Here is an 18,714-nt window from a genome sequence, read left to right as displayed (position 1 = left end):
TGCCCTTCATGCTCTTCTTGCCCTTCATGCTCTTCTTGCCCTTCATGCTCTTCTGCCCTTCATGCTCTTCTTGCCCTTCATGCTCTTCTTGCCCTCGATGAGGGGACAGTTTTGTGCCGTTTAAATTGTTTGTGCTGGCTGTTTATACCGTTCGTGCTGACTGTCTATGTCAAACTTAGGCATCCCCAGCCGAGAACCTTTGACCTCGTAGTGTATCCTTATTAAATCTAGGCATAGACTTAGGCACTAACTTAAGCACCAGCTTAGGCACTAACTTTGGCAACAACCTAGGTATAAATTTAGGCATTACTAGTTACACCCTTTAACTAAAGGCTCGTGTACTTTAGGCATGCCTATATTTCTAGGCTCTTTCTATCAGCCTTAAGAAATATTTTAATAGGCTAAGGGGCTTAGGCTTAGGCTTAGGTGTCTAGGTGTCTAGGTGTCTAGGTGTAAGTAGTATTTACTTTACTCTCTCTCTCTCTCTTCGCCTACTTAGGTGCCTAAGTGCTTAGGTTTAGGCTTCCTTAGGCTTATTTACCTACCTATATACTTAGATATTCTCTAGGTATTCTCCTAGGCACTCCCCTTATCTAACCTACGCCTTAAGCATTCCCCTAGGCACACCCTCACCTCACCTGCGCCTTATTATACTTATCAACCTACCCCTATATCTAGGAGGCTGCGGCATGCCTAAGTTGTGCGCGTCTGGGTACCTCCTAGGCATCTACTGTAGTCAGGGTACGGATACTATGCGTATATTGCAACACTCACTTCACCGTACTCTAATATTCGATCAGATCTTCGAAGTGCTACCTACCTTATTCATCATCGCGACGTCTAGCTACTGTACGGAGTACTACCAACACTGTACTCAGTACGCTGTACGGGCACTTGACTACGCCAGCAACATTTGTTTGTCTATCAGGTACAGAGAGGATCGATCTACTGTACCCTTCCTCGTCCCGGTTCCACAGCGCACGCACGCACGCACGCACCATCTTGCACTGTCTCTGCACCGTCTGCGGAGTCCAGCATCGCCGCCATCGCCGCCATCGACCCCCGCCGCCGTCTCCACCGCCATCGCCATCACCATTTGGCCCATTGTTCGACGTGCCGCTGCGCAGCATACAATGACGATGATTTCTTTGCCCGTGCGGAATAAGCCTGTTGCCGTAGAGCGAGAGAATTGGCCGCAGAGTTTCTATGTTGACGAGGAGGACGTTCAGGACGAAGCCAGGTTGAGGGCGATGGTGCAGGAGAGGGTAAGAGGCATGATTGACATTGCTGCAGATGGTTGCTGTTTGCTTTTGCTGCCTGGCAACCCTGGAGGAATGGGAACGCGGTCATGTTCGCTCGCTCTGAGTGCTTGCCGGCTGTGCTGGAGTGCTTCGAGGCTGCGTTCGCTGAGTGCTTGCCGGCTGCGCTCGCTCTCTCTCCTCTCTCTCCTCCTCTGCCTTCTTGTCCCGGCTGCTGATTCTGCTTGTTAGCCTCGTTCCGGCGACTCTGCTTGTTAGCCTCGTTACGACTGCTGTTCTGCTTGTTATCCTCTTTACCATTGCTATTCTTATCCTGACTCTTGCTCTTGCTGACATTTTCTACACATAGCTCAATATAACTCGAGTGTCGCTTGATCCCTCTCCCACGACGACCAAAGGCAGCGAGTTTCCATGGCAAAGAATAGACGACAACGTCTGCGCGGTGCTGGTCGACCTGAGAAGTAAGAAGGGGAGTCTCAGCGTCTCCAATTTATATCACCGCTATCTATTCGAGATCAAGAGCGGGGAAGGGCGCAAGGGCCATGTCATCTTCCTTCGAAGGATTGCTCAACACGTCTATATCTGGGAGGATATCTCGGTGAAGTGTTTCCGCCGGTGATGGACATGCTCTCGCATGGTCTGAAATCACCGTACACACAGGGTTGAAAAAAGAAGGATGGCTCGCTCACATAGTGAAAGGATCAATCAAATGCCCTTGGTCTCTATTGGGGGGACGGCAAGATGACGATGGTATGTTGAAGGCGCGGATCCTGGTCATGATGGCAAGGGCTGGTCAACGATATGGTGCACAGAAAAATGGCGGTGTCTGGTCTGGTGGAAGTGTCTGGTCTGGTGGTGTCTGGTCTGGTGGAAGTGTCTGTCTGGTGGAAGTGTCTGGTCTGGTAATGGAACGGGAAACAGGTACCGGTGGAAGGTCTGAGCGCGCTGGCTGTGTCATTTGGCTGAGGAATACTGCAGCCTCAGTTATCTTTGTCTTGTTCGTGGTGTCGAAGGCTTGCTTGACAATCTTGTCCGTTAGGTTGATGTCCATTAGGTTATATGGTACCTCTGCTGTTTCGTCCATCAAGTTGAAGAAGAGCTCAATTGTCTCGTCTTATCCGTTAGCAATGGTACCTCCAACTTGGTTGTTTCAACCTCCACACCATACATCAATCGGTCGAAAGATGGCTCGCTCTTTGGGTGAAGGCAGTACAACTTATACTTTATTCAATTGAACTGGTCTCTCCATCTTGGTTGTTTCAACCTCCACACATCAATCGGTCGAAAGGTGGCTCACTCGTCGGGTAAATACAACTTATGCTTCATTCAATGCGGTTGAAAACAACTTATACTTTATTCCATTGAACTGGGTAGGGCAGTCATTTCGGAATCTCGGAATTTCGAGAACATGGCTTTTACGGTTGTTGACTTTACTTTAGGGTTTGTTTTCTCCTCTCGCGCCGCTGCGCTGTGGAGTTTGCTTTCTCTTCTCGCTCCGCTATGCTGTGGAGTTTGCTTTCTCCTCTCGCCGCTGTCGCTGTGGACATGGTTGATAATCCCACCCGGTTGCACGGCATATATTCTCGGTACTGGCGCAACCTTGATGGATGGGTATCAACAATCATCACGACTACGAGGTGTACAGTAGGCCTTAGACCATGTTCACAGGCTGACCAGCGTTTAGTGATAAAGGACACTATAGCCTACTATCCGCCTGTAATATACCTAGAGTGTCGCCTATAATAGCCCCTAAAGCACCCCTAAGGCACCCTTAAAGTAACCCTAAAGTACCCCTAAAGTGCCCCTAAAGCCAGAACACGCGAGTATACGAGCACCCGTATGTTGAACCCTAGGTGGACCGTCACCACGGCTTATAGGACGTACCTAGCTGTCCTCGCTCTAAACAAGTATTAGTAGAAAGTAAAGAATAGGCTTAGGGGCGTAGTTATCAGCGTGGTTCTAGGCGTGGCAGACTCGATTTCCCCTACGAAGACGTAGGCGGCAGACTTAGGCTTAGCTAGACGCCGATTCGCTAATCTGGCACTTTACACGCCCCTTCTCCGGGTGTGGTTATAGGTATATTAGTATGATTATAGGCGTAGTTATAGGCGTAGTTATAGGCTTAAGACATGGTTCCGGGCAGCGCTCTAGGCACCCTAATAGGGACAGTCTATAAGCTAAATTACAACCAAGTCTAGTCTAGCGTGGGTGCACACCTATAGGTGCGAAATACTCAAAGCCTCGTCTGCGACAAGGGCCATGCCTCTCCTTTACGACCTAAGAAAACAGTGGGAGACAACACGGGCTGATTCAGACGAGAGAAATTCAAATGGCCCGGTCGAAGTACAGTAGTACAGATAGATAGATACTCGAACCCGGAAATCTCGGGCGGAAATCTCGGAATCCTATGATCTCGTGTCAACCAGTGTGAGGCTGCAATTATATCACGTGTACAGCTGACGGAATGTGTCACACGCGATGGGATCTAGAGTTTGGAACTTTATATTTTCAGAGTTTGGCCCAATGTCATAGTACTCCGTACTTAACAAGTCCAATGGGGCAGCTCCAGTACTGTACCCACACTCTGCGCAAAGCAAATTCCAACAACGACATAAGATAGCAACCTTGCACATAGTGACCAGACCAGACTCCAAGGCGACCGGTGCATCCATCGCTAGCCATATCAATCCACATACCAATGACCGTCCCATGTCCGTTCCAGGACCTTCTGCTCAACCTGGCCATATCCATTCCCATCCCAATGATTATTCTCTGGCATCCATGCGGGAACATTCTGCTCTCCTTGGCTGTATCCATGCCCATAGCGATGATCATTCTGTGGCATCCATCCCTGGATAGGAGCATTCTGCTCTCCCTGGCTGTATCCATTTCCAAACCAATTGCCGTTCCCTGGCATCCATCCGGAAATATTTTGTTCTCCCTGACCATATCCAGTCCCATACTGATGATCATTTCCTGGCATCCAACCACTCTGCTCTCCCAGGACATATCCAGTCCCATACCAAGGATCCTTCCCTGGCGTCCATCCGGGAATATTCCGCTGTCCCTGGCCATAAGTATTCCCTGCCATCCATCCGGGAGCATTCTGATCTCCCTGGCTATACTCATACCAATTCCCATTCCCTGGCATCCTTCCAGGAACATTCTGCTGTCCCTGACCATATCTATTCCCATACCAAATACCATCCCCTGGCATCAATTCGGGAACTTTGTGTTCTTGTCGCTCTTTCTGCTCCCTCTGCTCCCTCTGCTCCCTCTGCTCTCTCTGCTCTCTCTGCTTATTCTGCTCCTGCTCTCTCTGCTCTCTCTGCTCCTTCCGCTCCTGCTTCTTCTGTGCCTCCTGTGCTCTCTGCTGATATATGGTCCCTTGCTGTTCCAATTGGGCATCTTCCCTTTCCTCCTTAGCTCTCCTCTCCAACTCCCTCCTCCGCCATCCCCTGCGCACGTGGTACAGTCGTCCCATGATGCTGCGTTTCTTCATCCTCCACGGGGTGTTGGGTTGAAATACATTCTCCTGGTCGCAGTTCCACACCATACGAGAAACTACCGCCCGCAACTCCTCTGGTGGTATGTTGCTCCACACCACATCTGCATCAGCCCACGTCGATTCGGGGTCGGAGGACAGGATAGTGTAGTGGCCAGTGTTCACACATCTCCTCAATTTCTCGGTTTGGATGGAAGTCAGGTTGAGTTTGGCCTGGAGGGTGGTGATGGTGTCGTGGATGAAGATTTCGGGCGTTCTGAAGGGAACTGGATGAGCCATAGGCATGATGGGAACTGGATGAGCCCTAGGCATGATGCTATGCTCGTGTAGGTGATCAATGCCGGCCTAGAGCCTCGATGCTATGCTCGTGTAGGTGAAATGCCAGCCTTATGAGGGTGCTCGTGTAGGTGATCAATGCAGCCTGGAGCCCTCAATGCTATACTCGTGTAAGTGATCAATATCAGCCTTATGAGCCTTATGAGGGTACTCGTACCTATCAATGCAGAAACAGGTGCCGATGCAGATACCGATCCAAATTGGATGTAGAAGCGGATAGATAGAGGTATGTAGAGGCTACAGTGTACTGGGCAAGAACGGATAGCTTGTGCTTTCAGATGGAAAGAAGGCTGAGGCTGAGGCTGGGAATTTCTGCGATTTATCTAGGGTACGTCACATGATGCGGTGCGGTGAAGGCATGGCCATGCATGATATGACATACTGGGCTGAGAGGTCGATTGCTCCATCAGTACAAGCGAGAAGTCGATCCTCCATCAAACAAGCGAGAGCGATTCGTCCATCAGTACAAGCGAGAAGTCGATTCCTCTATCGTACAAGCGAGAAGTTGTGAGGACAAGCTCGTTTCTTTCCATTCTGTATGGTTGAACTGGAGCCTTTCCCTTTCATGCCTCACACCTTCCTTTCTTAGGTACTGCTGTAGCCGTCGCCGTAGCCGTCACTTAACCGTGTCGTAAGTTGAATGTAATAATCGTGTCGTAAGTTGAATAGAATAACCCTCATCTGTTGAAGTCCACAACCTCCATTTCACCACAAATAATGATCAATGACATTCCTGATTACAAGTCTGCTGCGGGGGAGATCGCCGGAGCAGCCTGAAGAAATTAATTAGCTGGCCATACAACTCATCCGCAGGAGTCTCTGTCATGGGGTATCGTCCATATGGCCGTGTCATCAGCAACACTGGGCCGGTGAGGAATCAGCCCCTTCCACGAGATCGCAACACTGATCTGGTGAGGAATCAACCCCCTTCCCGAGATTAGCAGGAGGCCGTCCCGTCTGCAGGTCTGAAGGTTGGCATATATCGCCACAGACAATAATGAAAGATATTCTGGGAGGTCCTCGAGTGGGTACTGCAGTCTCCAGGGACACGCAGTATCATCGTGGGTACCGTGGCGTGCTGGGAACCGTGGCGTGCTGGGAACCGTGGTGTGCTGGGGACCGTGGTGGGCTTGATTACGGGGACCGTGGTGGGCTCAGCCGGGTGCCGTCATTGCCATCCATCACGATTATGAACGGTACAGGAAGTACACTTTTCTTGCGATGCTATATTGTTCGTTTGTTGTATCTTACGGAAGAGGAAAATCGTTCGTTTGCTTTGTATCCTACAGGCAAAGGAGAGCAGGGTATCTTACGGGAAGAGGAGATGAGAGGAGAGCAGAGCTGAGCAGTGAAGGGAGGCTTCCTTACAATGACTTGAGAAGTAGGAACTTGAAACCAGTACAGTAGCAGTAGCAGTATGTTGATGACAACCATACCCATGCCGACGCCGACGCCCACGCCCATGCCTTAGGGTAGCTTGAAATAAGGAATACAGTCCAAATCGTGCCTTGTGTAGCTTCCAGTGAGCAATACAGCAAGTCATGCCCTTAGTGTACATATCTCCAGCCCTCAATAAAGTCCATGTCATGCCCTCAGTGTACCTGGCTTCCAGTCCGCATTAAGTCATGTCCAAGTCGAATCATTTCGAACTCATGCGTGGCGTAGCACAGACTCAGACTCTGACCTGGACTCCGACTCTGACCACTAGACCGCTAGACCACGCTACTAATCATCGACACTCAGTAGACAACAGACAACTTCAACACAGCGCAAAGTCCGCTGGATAGATCAAGTCAGATCCTCTCCAAGGAATGAGTCCTCATACCTCGGAGCTCGACCTGTTGCCGCGGCCAGACGTCGACCGAATCGACATATAAGACTGTGCGAAGCTCGAAGAGGACACTTTCCGGCGAGTAGGTGCGTTCTACTAGCCCTTTGGTCCGTTTGATGAAGAGTCCTATTGGGAAGTCACACTGTTCATGGCCTCTGGGTCCAGTTTGATGATAAATCCCAGTAGGAAGTGTTGTATGATTCAGGGAGATTGAGTCGTTTCGAACACCTTCCACTCCGAAGCCAGCTGAGCTGGTCGAAAACTGCCTCAGCCGCTCATCCACGACAGTGACAGTGAGAAGAGAGGGTATGATCTCACGGCCTGGCTTCCAAAGGCACGTCGTAAAACACGAATCGGCGCCACGGTCACGTTGCGATCTTTGACTTTGACTGAAGACTTGCCTCGCGTGTCATCACAGTCGATAGGCGAATTGGGTTGATTCCAGTTCGCGCCTTGCGTTGTGTGTCTGTGTGTATGTGTCTGTGTGTGTATGTGTGTAGGGGGGAAAGAGAGAGAGAGACGGCGAGGGGGAGAGACAGCGAGGGAGAGGGCACTGGAGATATACTGTATATTAAATTAAAATATTTCCAGTTCTCTATCAAAGGGATATAGGGAGAGCCTTAGGGCCTCTGGCAGACTATTTAGGCATGCCTATACCGATCTTCTAGTTAAAGAATAGGGCGGGAATTCCTAAGTCAGTGCCTAAGTTTGACGGTCTAAGCCTAAACCCAAGCCTAATCCTAAGCACTCACCCTTATCCGGAGAGGAGCGAGGAGCGAGGAGCTATGTAAAATCAAGTTTAGGGTACGGAGTAGAGGACGTATATGTTATTCTATACTATTAGCCGTGGTAATTCAATTCGAACTTATGTTTGAAGAGCTCTAGAGAAACTTAATGATCAGGTTATGTTAGTGTCGGTGCCAGTGTCGGTGCCAGTATCAGTGTTGGGGGCAGCGTTGTTGTTAGTTTCAGTATCGGGAGTAGTGACGGGAGTAGTGCCAGTATCGAGGGCAGTATAGGTGTTAGCGTTAATATCAGTGCCAGTATCAGTATCAGGGGTATTATCATTGTCAGCGCCAGTACCTATATCGGTATCGGTATCAGTGTCGAGGGCAGCGTCACTATCAGCGTCAGTGCCAGTGCCAGTGCCTGTGTCGGTGTCGGTATCAGCGTCGGGAGCAGTGTCAGTGTCGGTAACGCCGGCAGTGTCAGCGTCAATGTCAATGTCGGTATCGCCGGCGGTGTAGGTGTCAGTATCAGTATCGAGGGCAGCATCAGTGTCAGTGTCAGCATCGGGAGCAGCGTTATTGTTCGTGCTAGTATCGGTGTGAGTGTCAGAGGCGAGGGCAGTATCGGGAGCAATATCAGTGCCAGCGTCAGTGTCGGTGGCGGTGTCAGTGTTGGTGTTAATATCAGTGTCAGTGTCGGCAGTAGTATCGGGAGCAGCGTCAGAGTCGAGGCAGCGTCAGTGCCAGTACCTATATCGGTGTCGGTGTCAGTGTCAGTGTCGGTGACTTGCATGCCAACGGAGACCTCGATCATCCAACGATTCTGCAAAATGGACGGTGACCAAGGACAACATTATCTTCCGAGACGCTGAACAGATTATGATCTTCAAAGACGGCGAGCGTTTATCCGGTAATCTGGATGAAAATGTCAGTGTCGGGAGTAGTATCTATATCGAGAGCAGCGTTATTATTAGTACTAGTGCCAGTGCCGGTGTCGATGTCAGTAGCGGTATCGCCGGCAGTATCGGTGTCAGTGTTAGAGACGAGGGCAACGTCAGTGTCAGTGTCGGTGTTAGTGTTAGTGTCGAGAGCGATATCGGCGTCAGTGTCAATATCGAGGGCGGCGTTATTGTGGGTGTCAGTGTCGGTGTCAAGGGAGCGTCATTGTTCGTGCCAGTGCCAGTGCCAATGTCAGTGTCAGCGTCGGGGTCGGGGTCGCCGTCAGTGTTGAGGGCAGCGTCATTTTCGGTGCCAGTGACAGCACGTACCTACCTACCTACATATCTGGCAGCTCAAGTCTCTGATCAAAGTAACCACCTTCCATCCAATACGTACAACACATCGCACTACAGCGACAGCTTACCTATGTCGTGGGTGGGCAGCCTGACCGCGTGCACATTAGTGTCCGCATACATTCACTCACATTTACACACTGACCACGTACACGTACACGTACACGTACACTGAGCGAGGGAGGATGGTGGGACGAATGCTGATTAGTCAAAAGAGGCGGAGAGAGGCGGAAACCAAGAGGCGGGAGAGGGAGAGGGAGAGGAAGAGGTAGATAGAGACCGAGAGAGAGGCCTACACGGAGAGAACGAGAGGCCGAGAGTAAGAGAAGACCGAGAGGAAGACCGAGATAGAAGCGAAGACGGAGACTAGGAATAAGAGGGAGAGGCTAGGGCCGAGAGGAGAGACACGGAGAGAGAGAGGAAGAGGTAGAGAGACACGGAGAGAGGTAGACGAAGAGAGATACGGAGAGGATAGAAGACGCGAAGACCGAGAGGGTAGGAGACGCGGAGACCGAGAGCGACGCGGAGACTAAGAGAGACGGAAAGACCTAGAGAGAGAGAGAGGAGGAGGTAGAGAGACACGGAGAGGGAAAGAAAGAGAGATACAGAGAGGGGGGGGGAAGAGGTAGAGAGAGGTAGGTAGAAAGGAAGAGAGGACCGAGGGAGAGGCGGAGACTGAGATAGAGATAGAGAGACTAAGAGCGAGAGGGAGGCCTAGAGACGAGGAGGACGAGAGATATAGAGAGAGACCGAGAGCGAGAAGACCGAGAGTAAGAAGATCGAAAGCAAGAAGACCAAGAGCGAGGAGAGACAGAAACAACAGATCCAAAGTAAAGACTGTCATTGAAATCATCAAGCTAAGCAACCAACAAACTGTCATGTCCGTTTCCCTTCCCATTTCCCTTGCCGTTTCCCTTCCAGTTTCCCTTCTCTTTCAAGTCATAAGGACCGTCATGTCTGTGTTCCTTTCCTGGAGTCATGTCTGTTTTCTTTTTCTGGAGTCATTCATATTCCGAGCGTGTATCCGTACCTGTACTTGATTTCCATTCCTGGAGTCATTGAAGAACCGTCCTTCATTTCCCACCAGACGTTGAGCCAATGGTGTCTGCTTTCATTTCCCCCTGTGAGCTGAGCCGATGGTGTCTGCATGGAACCAGCCATGGCCATTCCCTCTCATCAATCCATGCCACCCGCACCAGTGAACAGATATGAGAAGAGTGAGTGACAAGTGACACCAACCAGGCCACCCACACCAGTGAACAGATATGAGAAGAAGGAGTGACGCCAACCAGCCTCTCATTCCCAGTCAAAAGGCAACAATCAACAATCAACCCCCTGCTGCAACAATCAACCCCCGCGGCCGCCTCTGCTGATGTCTCGGCACCAGCAATAGCAACACCGTCACTGATGACCATCACACCCATCGGCTGTGGCCATCAGCTTGTCGCTCGGGATAGTTGACGTCGTTGAGGTACACCGTGGGCTGAAGCTGCATGTCGGCAGGGTGCATGCCCACCACCACGGGCTGCGGCGGTAGAGTCGGGCTATGGCCCGGTTCCGGGGTCCCCTCGTCACTGGGATCCCGTGGATACAAACTGCCTTTGAACGGTCCCGGTGGATACCCCCTGGTAGGGTCGGGTGGTGTGTCGAATATCCAGGTAATAGTTCCCTCAGGCTCCTCCGGCATGATCCTCCTCAGGAGATTGTTGGGATCGTGCGGATGCATATGATTATGCTCACGAAGATGATCCCGAAGATACTGTATATCATACGACGGATACTGCTGATCATACTGCTGATCATACGGCTGGGGCGCGAGGTCTCCGAACGATGTTGCTGCCCGGAGCGGTTGAGTGGACGGCGAAGTTTGGAGTCGCGCAGGCCGAAGCGGAGCCAAAGGCATCGGAGCCGGACTGTTGTGCGGGACACTCTGCTCCCGACCTCTCCCCCCGGGGGACGAACTTGGGCTGGCACCGGGCCTGGCACTGGGACTGTGACTGACACTGGTCCGTTCCCGACTGCTTCTCAGCCTCGGGGTGGCATTGGCGGCACGTTCCTCGCGGGCCGCCCTTTCACACACGAACTCGGTCCCCTTCCCAAGCTGACGGAAGAAGGCAATCCATATGTGGAAGGGGAGGCTGCAGAAGGTGCAAACCATGGCGGTAATCTGTGGTCTCGCTTTAGCCCGACCATCTTTTTCCCGCTAGAGACCAAGCCGACTTTGTCAAGGCTTTGTCAAGGCTGACACTCACCACCAGAATGACGCTGAACCATTTGCGCCAGACCGCGGCCGACGTCAATGCCGCAGCCAAGGTGACAGAACACAGAACCTGACGGATGAGGTCGGATCGCTCAACGATCGTGTTCTCCACATCCTTGCACAACTGTCGGTGCACCAGCGTGTACAAGTACTCGGCGCAGAGGTGGGCAAAGAGGTAGATGCCAAACGTGTGAATCTTAAGACTGGTCGACGTCAGCAACCCAGGACCTCGACTCATCCTCAAGGCTTGGGCAACCTCAAGGCTTGCGCAAACTCTCACCTGGCTGCGGCAGTGAGAAGCCGGACGCCGAGGATCGAGGTGTTGATCACCGCACACACATGGACCAGCCGGTCAGTTCTTGGGTTGTACTTGGCCCGGGTCAATGACTGTTGTCTCATGGTCAGGATGGTATGTCCCCAACAGGTGTTGACCGGCTCTTACCTCTTCCACCAACAGCAGGAGGATGGAGCCGACGACGCAAAAGTCAATCCAACTGCCATCTTGGGTCGTTGTGAAGAGGACAATGCTGGCCACCAGCAAGGCCAGGCGCTGAGACACCAAGCAGGCAGCCTGGTAGTCTCGGGCGCGGAGGGGACCGGTACGATAGAGGCTGACGATCTCGGTGCCGAGGTGAACGGCGGTAATCAAGGCGGAAATGATCAAAAAGACCAAGTAATGGGTGTCAGGGGCGGAGGTGTTGGCAGCCATCATCAAGCTTTGACGCGGTCAGTTGCGGCGCGGGCCTCCAAGGGAAGGGAGAGGGTCTGCCAACACATACCTTTGTGACGCCGAAGTCTGATGGCTTAGTGCGAATTGGAATTGGACTGGTGATGTTGGCGCTGGCGTTGGTGTCGGTCTTACCTGACGGCAGTCGAGAATGGAAAGGTTGGAAGTAAAGCACTTGGTTAAGAGTCGACCGGTGTACGACAGATCTGAAAACCAGGTGGAGAGATTAGAAGCGAGACAGCCAGCGACATCGTCGCAGCATATAACATTGGCAGATTCACTGCCCAGCCAGCCTCTGGCCATGTCAGAATCCAGACACAACTGATTCATGCAAGCCTCAGCAGGACCTGCCGCGTCAATTGGGGCAGGAACACGAGCTCCAGCGTGCTAACGGACATGCAAAGAGCAGGAGAAAGATCTGCCATCCCGAGCTGAAGCACCGGACCTGTCAAAGTCAAAGTCAAATGCAGATGACCAGATTGTCGGAAGACTGCAATGGAGAGGACTCTTCCCACACATATGCATATGGCACTGGCAAAAACTTCGGAAGGGCGACCAGGTCTCGTCTTCCATCAGTCTGTCTCGTTGAGCCATGGGTATGGGTGTATCTGTTGAGAAAGCGCGAAAAGGGGAATGCATACAGGACTCCGTAGTCAGGTACAGCCTCCTTGCATGTCGTCTGGGGTAAATCCTGGATTCTTTCAGCGATAGATTGCAGGGCATCTTACCTGCTGCGTTTATTCGTGGTGTTTTCCTGATGCTGGTCAACCAGAATCCGCCTTGGGACCCGGCTTGACACAACAGACGGGAAGATCTTGTGTGCCCTGATGATCTAGTTGATATCCGGCTAAAGGAGACTCTCTGCTGGTCTCCGGATCGCGACCGGGGAGTGGGGTAGTCTCGATCGTTCCCCGGCCCCGTGTGAAACATCGGATCTGCCGACCCACAGGAGAGCCAGTACGGCTAGTGAGATGGAGAGGTGAGGCGACCGCAAATCCAAGCCGGTGAGACTCGCTGGGGCGGTAGCACGAAGGAGTCCCCGCCTCCGCACAAGTGAGGCAGCCTCTTGACGAGACCTATGAACACGGTCACAGAGACAGAGCGTTGTTACTACCCAAACTCTGGTGGAAGAAGTAACGGGCCGCCGTGGATCATGAAAGCTACGGTCCCCGATTGTAGAGGCCCGACGACCCGTGCCGTGCGGTGTTCAATTCCGCAGTCTCCGGAGCACCATGTGGCTGCTGGGGAGGGCATCGACTCTGGAAATGACACATCTTCTCGCCGATTCCCTTGCTGATTCAATGCAATGCTGGGTCTTTCATGAGGTCGGCCATGTGTGACGTACTCCTGCACATGGCTGGTGGCCTTACCTTGTGCTCGCGGATCAGTAGTTTTGTCTGATGCACACGGCTGGTTTGGCCAGGCTGTCAAGCAAGAGAGCGGAAACACCGGATAGTGAAGCAGCCAACACAACTGAGACAGAAAGTCAGCTGGCATGTGCAGCCACAAGGGACTTGCAGCTACGAGCAAATTTCAGGGATCATCGAATTGGCTGTGGATGCCTCATGGGCCGTAGCAATCCTCGATCAGCGCCCAGCTTCGTGACGTTATCAAGCAGTTTGGAAATGAAGCAACAAACTGAGCGGCCGAACAACCAGGATACCAGGAGTATCAATGTTCTCTGGGCCGCGAGAACAGGGGTGTAAGGGTCAGGGAGGATGGGTGGAAATGGAGAAGAAGGAATGTGAGGACAAGGACAAGGGACAATGCACACGGGAGGGCTGTGGAAATCAGGCAGCAAACTGCAGCAGCATGCAGCAACACCCACGGCAGCAAGAGCAACAAGGGTGACAAGACACAATATGCCGAAGATAGCGGTGAAAAAAAGAAACGAGGCAAGAATGCAGTTTGGGCAGCAGAGCAGCGGCCAGTGTGTCGACCGGTGATTGCTCAGGTTGATCAGCCAGCCACCAACTCACCTTGCAGCTCAACAAAAGCAATATGCAGGAAGAGATGTAGGCAAGGGATGGCACATCAGCCGTGTCTCTTGCAGGGGGGTCAACACCGTCCAGGATGCGGAGGGCCGCAATGGGCGATTTAGCAGGAGAATGGATGCCTGAGATGGTGGGTGGATGGTGGTGGATGGTGGGTGTTGCTCTGGACAGAATGTGGCGTAGAGCGGTGAAGCAGCCTGGCCAGCTCATCACCTCGTATTCGAGAGGAGAAGCTGAGGCGACAGGGTTCGTCGACTGGGATGCTGCCCTTTATGCATCTCTCTGCATCACTTCGCATCACTTGTTGGGCGCCACTGACAGGACTAGTAAGTACGGATATGTACATACAGTACATGTGATGTGTGAGTTGGCAAGAAAAAGAAACCTGTCGCCCTTGGGAGCCCTTGGGGGGCATCACTTTCTCCAGCCGCTGTCACAGTAGCCTGAGGGCTAAGGGCTTGGGCGGCCATTAGGGGCTCTGTTCGCATAGTAATTGGGCGCCTCTTACAGAGGACATGCATACGATGAAATGTGCTGTGTGAGTGAGTTGGCAACCAGCTGAACCTGTCACCTGTCACCTGTCACCTGTCACCTGTCACCTGTCACCCTTAGGGGCGCTTCACTTTACCTATCACCTTGCCTCACTTTACGCATCACTCTGCCCATCACACCTATCGGCCGCTCTCAGAGCAAGTTTCTACTAGCCTCGGCCGCCGAAACCGCCCCCAACGGAAGCCCCCAGCCCTCCACGCAGCAACTATTGGGCGCCTCCTGCATGAGTTGGCAAAACTTCGAATGTTTCTCTCCCTTGGGCGTGCATCACTTCTCCCAGCCGCTCTTGCAGTAGCCCAAGAAGCCCTTATCAGCCATCTGTGCAAAAGTATTGGGCGCCACCTACTGCACAGTATGGACTACATTCCGTCCCTCCTATTCACATTCACCCCCCTGTTTGAGCTGGGCTGGGCTCTACGTCAATTCTGCCCTCTTCCCCTCCTCTGCCGTCTGCCTGCTTTCCGTTCAGGGAGTTTCGCATCCCCAAGATTCGCTACTTTCTCTTCTTGTCTTTCTCGGCATTTTATCTGGTCAAACGTGTCATGGGATTCCTCGAAGGACAGCCTTCGGCGGTTTAGGCGCCACCCTTCGCCCTATTGTTTTCTCTAGGCACTCTTTCTTGGCCTAAGGGCCCTATTATTTTTACTAGGCGTTGGGTCACCCCTAACTGTTTTTCTAGGCACTCTGTCTTAGCCCTGTTATTTTTACTAGGCGCTGGGTCACCCTCTACTGTTTTTTCTAGGCACTCCTTCTTAGCCCTATTATTTTTACTAGGCGCTAGGTCACCACCCCCGCTATCTTTTCTAGGCGCGTCTCCCCTCCTTAATTATTTTGTCTAGGTAGTGCCCGTGTAAGGACCACGGAGGTGCCGTCTCTAGGCATACCTAGTTACTAGTTTACTTACTTACCCCTAACGTATAGGTGGTTTATTTTCGTTGTATTAGGCGTCTAAGGTATCTTGCTCTAGGCCTGCTTAGCCTTATAGGCCCTCTTTCTTAGTCTTATTCTTCTAGGCTATATATCTTAGGTTTATGATATTGTCTAGGTAGTAAGTCTTAGTCTTACTATCCCCCTACTTTACTACTCTTCTCTCTCTACCCTTTTCTTATCAAACTTAGGCACTAACTTAGGTATTCCAGCCTTGCCCTTTAACTAGAAGGCTGGTATAGGCACGACTATCTCGTTACGACTCCCCCTATACTATACCCTATTTAGACCTTGTATATTCCTCTAGGCATGCCTAAATACGTTATATACCGCCTAGCTGGTGGGTTGCCTATAGCACTCTTAGGTATTGACTTGGCCACCTCCACGCCTTGAGTCCCTTAGGAAAACACGCCTAGAATATTAAAACTCACCTAGAACTGGTCCCCAACCATCCCTCTTCTACGTACCTAGTTTGACTTATTCCTATGTCATAGTCCCTATACCTGCCTACCTACCCCCTTAGGTCTTATGTGCTTCTTTGCCTACTTGCCTACTCGTGTTGCCTGCTACAGCACGATGCCCTAGGCCGTGTAGGCCGAATTCCCACACTCTAGTTGTCTTTTGCTTCTACACTTCATCTCTATGGTTCCCTTCCCTTGCCTGCCCGATACCTATCTGCTTCTTACTTACCTGGTATGTTTACTCCCTACAAGTGCTAGGTTGCCTACCTATCCTCTTTTGTCTTTCATATACTGTATGTGCTTGTGCTTACTTACCAGGTACCTAGTATTCCCGTTTATTCATTGACTTGTGTTGTGCGGACAGACTAATTTTTCTGCCTACTTGCTCATCTTTGTCTGAAGAATTACCCTCTCTCATCTGTCCTCTCTCATCGTTGCTCTTACATCTGTTGCTCTTACATCTGTTGCTCTTACATCTGTTGCTCTTACATCTGTTGCTCTTACATCTGTGTATGTCTCGGCGCTACTCTACACGCAGTCACTCGCAACCATACTCACTCTCGAACAGTTGGCTGTGGTTCTACCTCTTCCCTCACAATCGAAGAACAGCTGGCCGTTGTTGGACCTCTGCCTCCATCCCATCCTCAGCAGCAGTCTCAACCTTTTCCTGTGCCTTGATCCTACTCTCGACAAACAGTTGACTGTTGGACCTCTGCCTCCATCTCATCCTCAGCAACAGTCTCAACCTCTTCCTGTTCCTTGATCCTACTCTCCAGCATATCGAGCAAGTTGATCTCGCCATCGGCTCTCACCATTCCATCCATACCAGTACCATAAACATTTGATTGTTTGGCAGCGTTACAGGCCATATCAAGACGGGGCCCAAGTGTTTGATCTTCTTCCCCGACAACATGTTCCCTAGTTGAAGCAGATGCTGACCGGATTTCCTCAGCTTGTCCTCGAGCATCTCAATATATGCCTTCAGTGCATCGTTCTCCACGACGACGGCCATCATCTCCGCTCGGACCTCTTGGTCTTGAAAGATCTTGTGCATGACAAGCCAATGCTTTGACAACCTCCTCGGTGACAAGAGACGAAGGGCGGCGGAGCGCAGCTTCATCGGATACTCCTCCACTGCCGTTCGACGTTGTGTGCTTCCGGCCATTTACGTCTCTCCTGTGCGGCATTGACCACCTCCTCGCTGACGAGAGACAAATGGCGCCGCAGCGCAGCTTCGTCGGATACTCTTCCGCTGCCGTTGGAACTGGCTGCATTGTGTGCTTCCTGCCCGTTACGTCTCCTCTGCGGCATTGAGGCAGTCTCCCTGCCTGGTATTTGGTGATTGTTCTCGCCTTCGAGTCTCTCCCTCGGTGCCTTTCGCTCATCCAGGCGTTTGCGGATGCGGGCATTCCTTCTTTGGGATTTCAGCCGTCGTTTGACTTCGGGTTCTTTTGCTAATGCTCGTCTTGTACAGTCTGCTCTCCATTGTCCCACCTCTCGCACACGGATTCAATACTCCCCTGCCGTCTGATGTCCCACTTCTCCTCGCACAAGGGTTCAATACTCCTCTGCCCTCTGTTGTCCCACCTCCTCACACGGATCCAATATTCATCTGCCACTAGACGTCAGCAGATCCTCGTCAAACATCGATTGTCATCGTCTTTGGCTCCAGGGGAGCCTTCACCTTGAAGAGAATGGGATAGGACACACATACCTCATCGTCATGCTCCTGGCGTGCTGCTGGTAGCCGTCCCCAGGTCTCCTGGTAGTCGCCCCGGGTCTCTCACCGTCCTCGTCATCATGCTCCTCTGGCGTGCTGCTCGTCGTCCCCAGGTCTCTTCTCTCTCCGTCCTCGTCGTTATGCTGCTCCGGCGTGCCACTCGTGGTTGTCTCCCGGTCTCCTCTCTCCGGCCTCGTCATCATGCTCCTCCGGCGTGCCTGTCGTAGTCGTCCCCAGGTCTCCCCCCCTCTCTGTGTGTGTGTCTCTCTCTCCGCCCTGGCCATCATACTCTTGTGGCGTGCCGGTCGTAGACGTCCCCAGGTTTCTTCTCTCTCTCTCTCTCTCTCTCTCTCTCTCTCTCTCTGTGTGTGTCCGTCTCTGCGTCTTGTAGCTCGTGATGCAGCTTTTGCTCAGCATCTGCCTCCTTGCGGCCCTCCATGCGGTGCTCCATACGGTGCTCCATGCGGTCCTGTTCCAGCGTTAGTCCATTGACCTTGTGATCTGTGATCTGCGGTGCCAACTCCGATGAGTTCCACTGGTGTAGCCCATGCTCAATGCCGCCCACAAATAGTCTGCGTCGAAAACCCAAGAAGACAGACCTGCTTAGAGACAGCCATCCTCGAGTGCCCAGACCCCATCGTTGCCTGCTTAGAGACAGCCCTCGACCGCCCAGACCTTATCGTCGTTGGTCCCAGATGCTGATCAGGTCAACCGTGGTCCTGAGCAGGCACTCGCCTACCCTTCGAAGGACGACGACTGGGGCTATGCCCAAGCAGCTGAAGCCGTTCCGTGAACAAGACGTCAAGATCCTCCTACGTGACTGCTGATCCGTTTGCTTTCCCTCAGATGAAGCCGTATCTCAATCGCAGTATGAAGCCGACAGTAGAAGACGCCCAGTTGGTCCCCCTAGCTAGTGGTGAGACTGTCGTCAGACCGCGTCGTTGTCGCTCCCAGATGCTGGGCAGGTCAACTGTCGTCCTGAGCATGCACTCCTGCGTGACTGCCGATCGTTTTGCTTTCCCCAGATGAGAGTCCCTGCGTGACTGTTGCCCTCAGATAAGAATGCCTGCGTGACTGCTGATCCTTTTGCTTTCCCTCAGATGATGTCGTAGCCGGGCAGGT

General features: G+C 52.2%; 2 protein-coding genes across 2 annotated transcripts; both read right to left on the bottom strand.

Moving 5' to 3' along the window:
* Positions 1 to 3,942: 3,942 nt before the first annotated feature.
* A1O3_06099 (uncharacterized protein) lies at positions 3,943 to 5,049 on the bottom strand (the record flags this gene model as incomplete). Its single annotated transcript, XM_007736219.1, has 1 exon — positions 3,943 to 5,049. The coding sequence occupies one exon, from the start codon at positions 5,047 to 5,049 to the stop codon at positions 3,943 to 3,945; it is 1,107 nt and encodes a 368-aa protein (XP_007734409.1).
* A 5,316-nt stretch (positions 5,050 to 10,365) lies between these two features.
* Positions 10,366 to 11,920, bottom strand: A1O3_06098 (uncharacterized protein; the record flags this gene model as incomplete). The annotated part of the gene is made up of 4 exons (XM_007736218.1): positions 10,366 to 11,154; positions 11,204 to 11,414; positions 11,492 to 11,598; positions 11,654 to 11,920. 4 exons carry the CDS (start codon positions 11,918 to 11,920, stop codon positions 10,366 to 10,368), a joined length of 1,374 nt encoding a protein of 457 aa, XP_007734408.1.
* Positions 11,921 to 18,714: the final 6,794 nt, after the last annotated feature.

This window comes from Capronia epimyces, assembly GCF_000585565.1.
Source record: "Capronia epimyces CBS 606.96 chromosome Unknown aczIQ-supercont1.5, whole genome shotgun sequence".
NCBI lineage: Eukaryota > Fungi > Ascomycota > Eurotiomycetes > Chaetothyriales > Herpotrichiellaceae > Capronia > Capronia epimyces.
The sequence above is the reverse complement of the archived record's forward strand: the minus strand, read 5'-3'. Positions and strand labels throughout refer to the sequence as shown.